The 7,002-nt window shown below is 39.1% G+C and overlaps 1 protein-coding gene across 2 annotated transcripts in view; it reads left to right on the top strand.

The window, feature by feature from the left end:
- Positions 1-298: 298 nt before the first annotated feature.
- The window catches only part of Moca-cyp (nuclear cyclophilin protein Moca-cyp), a 28,415-nt gene continuing 21,711 nt past the window's right edge, over positions 299-7,002 (top strand). For both annotated transcript variants that reach the window (XM_074096664.1, XM_074096663.1), the window contains exons 1-5: positions 299-640; positions 802-907; positions 1,242-1,329; positions 6,040-6,069; positions 6,819-6,955. In XM_074096664.1, coding sequence (XP_073952765.1) covers positions 446-640; positions 802-907; positions 1,242-1,329; positions 6,040-6,069; positions 6,819-6,955 — 556 coding nt within the window. In that variant the 5' untranslated portion in view covers positions 299-445. The remainder of the gene's footprint in view (positions 641-801; positions 908-1,241; positions 1,330-6,039; positions 6,070-6,818; positions 6,956-7,002) is intronic.

Here is a 7,002-nt window from a genome sequence, read left to right as displayed (position 1 = left end):
GAGGACAAAAGTTTCCGAAAGACAAAACTGTCTCAAAACACAGACATTAATTGCCCCGTAACGCATAATTGCCATAATTAATTTCAGGTAATGCAAAATATTCACAAAAAAATTCTAATTATAAATAAACCCGCGTAGCTCACCCAAAAACTATGAGATTTGACATTTCGGAGACCTCACGCTACACTAGCGCCTCTAGCGGCGAATTCATTCGCGATAGCCCTCATTCAATTTACTTACACATCACTGGGAAGAACATTAACCATAGACATGACAAATTGAAGAAATTGAAGAGTTTCTCTTGTCTATGACAGTTAATGCTGGCTGGCTAGCTTAGCTGCGTTGCTACTGCTGCTGATAGCATTTGCACAATATTTCTGCTTAGTCCTTGCTGCTAATGTGGTGTATCTTCAGAAACTGAAATCTTGTTTTCAATCTTTTCATAATGACCGTGGACGGGGATGGGAAGGCCGAACGAAGTCGAGTTTTCATGGACATAACTATCGGTGGCCTGCCGTCCGGTCGAATTGTTTTCGAGCTATTTAATGATGTAGCTCCGAAAACTGCTGAGAATTTCCGTGCCCTGTGCACGGGGGAAGCAGGAATTGGAAAAGTCACAGGGAAACCACTTACTTACAAGGTATGTGTAAATTTAAACTAAGTTGAAGGTTACGCGACAATTATTATTCGCAAAATGTCGAATTCGTGCCAGAATTTACTTACGTGTCTAATGATGATTTTAAATACAATTAGCTAAACCTGGCTTCAGTTATGGTTCAATTGAAAGGAAATTACTTTCAGGGAATGCTCTTCCATCGAGTGGTAAAGGACTTCATGATCCAAGGAGGAGACTTCACGAATGCCAACGGCACTGGAGGGGAATCCATTTATGGAGGCACTTTCGAAGGTACAGATTTATTTTCTACACTCTTTTTTGTTTACCTTCTCTTCTCTCTTGTCAGAGAGGTTATGAGTCTACTCGTGACCATGCCAACTGTAATGTTGCTGAAACGTCGAGGTAAATATGACTTGTGTAAAAATAGCGTGTATAAGTCCCATATATGGTATTTTGACTATGAGAGAGGTTATGGTCATCAAGTCATCACTTGGGTATCAGAAGTGCATCTTCATGACAACTTTCTTGAGAAATAGTGTTATCCTAAGAACAGTCGTAATAGCGTTTGCTGACAAAGGACCTCGGTTATTTTTCTGATTATGTTCATAATGTGTTATACTTTCAGATGAATCTTTTGAACTGCAACATGACAAGCCGTACTTGCTGTCTATGGCCAACCGTGGCAAAGACACCAACGGCTCACAGTTCTTCATGTAAGTTCTACAGGAGATGGTAAGGAATTACTGACATATTAGTGATAGCAAATGGTCTCCTAATGATGTAAATACAACACCTGGTATTGGAAGGGATAAGGACCTAGTTTTTTACAATTGCTAATTTGGCATTATGCAGGTTATTGTATTGACCTTATTTTACTAGATCAACAATAATTATGTATTTTACTTCTTGTTTTTTACTTGTCTGGATTGATAATTGGGTAAGGCCGCGAATTTTGACCAATGTGACATAGAAATAACATAAAAAAATACGTGACGTTACCATAAAACGTAACGCAAATTTTTATAAAGCCTAGATCAAACTGGTAAAAATTCCCATTAGATAACGTATGTATGAAAAAAAAATACATCTCATATAATAAAGTGAAGTTTTTATTTTTACTAGAACTTTCTGACGATACTGATCTTAAATCTGTCCTATATGAGATCTATAGAGCTAAACATGAGAATGTGGAAGTAGAAGTACCCTCTAGTTGACGAACATCTTTCCAAAAGTGTATCTTTACATGCCTCTCTAACACTGACAATAAGGTGCACATTTATAAGCATAACGAATTTGGATGTGGTTTTTTTTTATTCGACTGGATGGCAAACGATCAAATGAGTAAGAGATCACCACCGCCCATAAAAATCTGCAACACCAGGGGTATTGCAGACGCGTTGCCAACCTAGAGGCCTATGATGGGATACCTCGTGCCAGTAATTTCACCGGCTGTCTTACTCACCACGCCGAAACACAACAGTGCAAGCACTGCTGCTTCACGGCAGGATTAGCGAGGAAGATGGTGGTAGCAATCCGGGCGGACCTTGCACAAGGTCCTACCACCTAGTTGTGAGCATGCTTGTGACTTCGACTGTACAAGCTATTAAATACCTCAAAGAAATGGCCAAAACCCTAAATCACAGGTTTTACCAATTTAGGAAGTAGTATCTTAGTTAAGTGGACAATGTAAAAAGATGTTTTTGGAAATAAATTATTATGATTATTAAGTTTAGGTAACAAATGAACTAAGTAGGTAAGTGAATCTCTCCGTTTGTCTCTCACTTTAAATACGCTATGCATGTAGCAGGACGTGAACACAGAACTCGCCACAATTCTCTTGTGCCGATCCCTGCACCTACAGATTAAAATTTATTTAACTTCAAAATATCCATCTAACTAACTTACTGTGCGTGCAGTCATTGGAAACCTAATAATAAACTGGTGTAAGTTAGAATTTTTCTGTGTGAACTTCCCTTTACCACATTTTTTCGTTACGTTATGTACAAAATACGTAGCATTTTGTAAAAATGTAACGTAATCGTAACGAAAGTGTAACGTATTTTATACAAAAAATCGTTTATCATGGTGAATAACGACATTTTGAACATAATAACACATGCCACTTACATGGAAAAGATTACCCTATCGTATGAAAAAACAACCAGTTAAAAATAATCACTACTTACCCTTAAAATCGAACAAGCACTTTCGACGTTTTTTCGAAAAAAAACCTCCGCGTCACTTTTGATGGCTGTTTGTCAACAAACTGATGAGATTTATTTATCTCATCGATGTTGCCCTATTAGAGTATTAGTTGCCAGTGTCCAAAAACAAATTTCTACCGAAATTGGCGTTAAAGGTAGCTTAAAAAAGCGTCACCTAAGTATTCGTAACGAAAACGTGGTTTTTTGGCACGTGAAAAGAAATAAATATAAAACATGAAAATTATTTGATTATCATGATTCCGCAATCGGTAGGACTATCGTTATATCATAAAATTTCGTTTAAACAAAATCATGATCATGAGAAGTTAAATAGCATGAAAATAATAAGGTATTAAGTACTCGTGGTCAAAAAAAATAGTCAATTTTCGTTACGTTTTGGACGGTAATATATTTTTATTATTTTTTTAAAAGGGTTTAAATCAATTATCTCATTTGCGACCTTGAGAGTTTATATCGTGTCATATAATAAAAAAAAATTAAACCTCTAGGTGTTATCAGTTTTTTTTTATCAGCCTTCCAAATTTGAAACGTCCAAATTGGTCAAAATTCGCGGCCTTACCCAATTACAGTTTCTCAGACAAATTATTAATTTTACTGGAAATTTTACTGTTACGCATATTTGGAAATAACATAAATTCAAATTCAAATTCAAGTCATTTATTTCATATAACAAAACATGTAATAATAATAAATAATTAATTGCATAATTTAATAATTGCATGAACGCAACTTTCTACTGTTACACAAAACTTGTTCATTGACACAGAAGTTATTAACTTCTGTGTTAGGGTTGTTGAGGAAGTGATTGTGAGGAAGAGGAGGAGCAAGAGGAAGTGTCAAGCACAAATTTAGAGGATGCGGATGAGGATGAGGATATTTTTTGAGGAAGAGGATGCAGATGAAGAAGAGGAAGAGGATGATATGAAATATATAAATACTAGCGGACCCGACAGGCGTTGTCCTGTACGAACACACACAAAAATTAATTCAAAGAACATTTTCCAGTGGACCAAATTGTGAATCTAAACCATTCTTGAATCGCCTTGAACACACACAAAAAATTTCATCAAAATCGGTCCTCCTCTTAAATTCCTCCTTAATTTTGAGGAAGCGATAGTGGAAGAGGAAATTTTTTATTTTTTTTATAAGGATGCGGTAACGGTTGAGGAACTCAAAATATTGCGGAACTTCCTCAGCAACCCTAGAAGTTATACACAATAGTATTGAAATAAAATTCATTTTTGGCCACCATATAACCTCTCAACTCAACTTTATCTCAACTTTATTGTTCTAATTTAAGATTATTTTTCTTTTACTTGGTAAGTAATACATAATTTTCTCTGAGCATACTACTGCTACTCCCATGTCCTAGGTCCACATTGAGAATCTATCATAAACCCAAACCAACAGGTAATAATTAAAAACAGAGGGTACAGTTGAGGGCATAAATATGTATACAGCCACAGCATACCTATATTTATGCCCTTGACTGTATAGCAGCAATCCTAGACATGCAGTTCCCTTAGTGCTCTGTAACAATGGGATGCAGAGTGGTGAGGTGTAGGGGTCTCCTTTGTAATTCATAATATTGTTTGTCCTAAACTCAAATGCCATAACATTTTTGCCATAATGATCATTTCATTTGCCATAACGATCTTATGTCCTAATAATCATAAGCCATAATATCATATGTCCTAATACTCTAAATCCCTAATATGTTTTGTACTAATATAGTAAGACAAAACTTACGAGTAATAATATTAAAATCCATAATAATAAATGCCATAACAGAGCAAAATTAGGTTAGGTTAAAACTGCGACTCGTACAGAAACGAACCGCAGCCAGAAAGTAGGTTAGGTTAGAACTGCGACCCCAACAGAGACGAACCGCAGCTAGAAAAGTAGGTTAGGTTAGAATTGCGACTCAATATTAGGACAAAAAATATCATGGCAAAAGATCATTATGACAAAAGTTGTTATGGATTTTGAAATCAGAACAAAAGATGGCTTCCGGGATAGACCCGAAGTGCAGGCACCATAAATGAACTAGTGCCCAAATAATTCCAATGTTTATCTGAGTTTAAAGCTTTCCCCCACTTCACAGGATGCTTTGTTTACATTACAATGATGTTCTCTGAAGTGTGTTCCTGATGAGCAGCATAGTTAGGTGTAATGCCCACCTTTCACTGCAAACGGAGCAGACTAGAGAATCCTCCTAACCCGCAATAGTAAACTGTATAGGTATATGTGCTTAAAATATGTGTGTAAATGTGATTCTGAGTCAACCGCTTTCAGAAGAAGTGATGCTGATTTACAAGTTCATTGGACAGGCCTTTGCGTCTTGAGACTAGGTTCCGGTACAAGGGAGAGTCTATCTGAGGGTCCCCAACATACATAGGCATATTTGTTGTACTAAAGCCTCGTTAAAATATAAGATGATAAAAAAAAAGATGTGCTTACACTAAATAAGTACTCCTAACTTGTTTCTCCAGTCCTGAAGGTCTATTGCGTAACGTTTCTGACGCTCGCGATTGCAATCAAATGACAGATTTCGCATACAAAAACTGTCATTTGATTGCGATCGCGAGCATCAGAAACGTTAGGCAATAAGACCTCTGGTTACCTCTGTTTCTGCTCATTGCGTTTTTATTAGCTTTACCTGTATCTAACTATGTATCTATGAATATCTTCTATGTATTTCTTTGATATTGATTTTCACCCTATTCCTATTGAGGTGTTGACTTGACATAAACTTTCAACGCTTCAATCCACGCCACGCCACGTTTCAATTCAAAGCTTGCGTGGTCCTGATGACAATATAATAATATTATGGTACCATTGAGCCGATCTGAAGATGGAGCATGAAGCCAGGCACTGTAACCCAAAACAACATAACCCAGCCGTTTCGAACATGAAACTACTCTGGTAGTCACTCATAGCAGAACATATTGATCTAAACTGGTTCTCTTTACCATCTAACTCAGCCATGTTAGGGCTTGTTAGAATCGTCTTAGGGTATACTTTGATCAAGAATGGTATTCATGATCTGACAAGCAGTCATGCAGGCCGTTTAGTGGAAGGGGTAGAATTGTTTATGAGCGGTGGTCGGGTGTTAACAGTGACATGTGTTGTAGAGGCCGGGACGCGGCATGGCGCGTCGGGCCCGCGCACTCATTTGTTCTGTTCTGTGTGTTGTAGAACAACACAGCCGGCGCCTCATCTCGACAAGTGAGTATCATTCAGATATTTTTATTATCTTAAGCCTTAGCCAATTCGCACCCTCAGAATGAAACTGTAATTTTGAATGTTTCATTTCAAGTTGAACTTTTTTTTTACGAAGTTTGTTTTTGAATAGACAATGCTGAAGAAAAGAAAGCTTGCAGGAAAATAAACATTAATTGTATTAAATAATTAACCTAATGAATGCGCTTAGTAAAAAATCTACTGTTCTAGTCCCAGCCCTAGATCCCCATGGCTCCCTCGGAGTCACAATCGTTTTCAGCACATCTTTCTGTCACGGTATAGAATGAGGGTTGAAAGTCATGGTGAATGCGATCACGGGCACCAGAGCGTTAGGCAATAAGGGCACTAGGTCACAGCTCATTAAAGCCACCTAGCATCCGACCCGCACCGCCTCGCCTCGAGCGATGGGAATCCGCTCACTACATCAACTCCGTAGCGTCACTGGATTGCCTCACTCGCGAGGTACCCACGCGCGAACGGAAAGTGGACCACTCGGTGTTAGCTCGCTGCTCGCACGCTTGCGATGCTTTGAAATTAGTGGACCACGCGAGGTCCATTCGTTCACAACGCGGCGTCCACCCGTGGACCACCTGTCTACGAGTGGACGCCGAACGACGAGGCTGTTCTGGTCCGGTGCCGGGTGGCTCTAATGAGCTGTGACCTTTTACCTGGTTTCACAAGGGGTGTTACTTTTATAGTTCGTCACGTTAATGGGTCGCGTTGTTTGCCGGCAGTGTGCACGTTGTGTTCGGGCAAGTGGTGTCGGGCGCGATGCTGGTGCGGCAGCTGGAGGCGCTGCCGGTGGACCGCAACGCGCGCCCGCTGCAGGATGCAAGCGTCGCAGCCTGCGGGCAGCTCGTGCGCGGACACGGTGAGACGCTGGACACCTTAAGGTCCTCGGCCAGGATACGGTGTGTG

Source organism: Choristoneura fumiferana, chromosome 13 (genome assembly GCF_025370935.1).
Source record: "Choristoneura fumiferana chromosome 13, NRCan_CFum_1, whole genome shotgun sequence".
In the NCBI taxonomy this organism is placed as follows: Eukaryota; Metazoa; Arthropoda; class Insecta; order Lepidoptera; family Tortricidae; genus Choristoneura; species Choristoneura fumiferana.
Note: the sequence above shows the minus strand (reverse complement) of the source record. Positions and strands in the feature narration are given on the sequence as shown.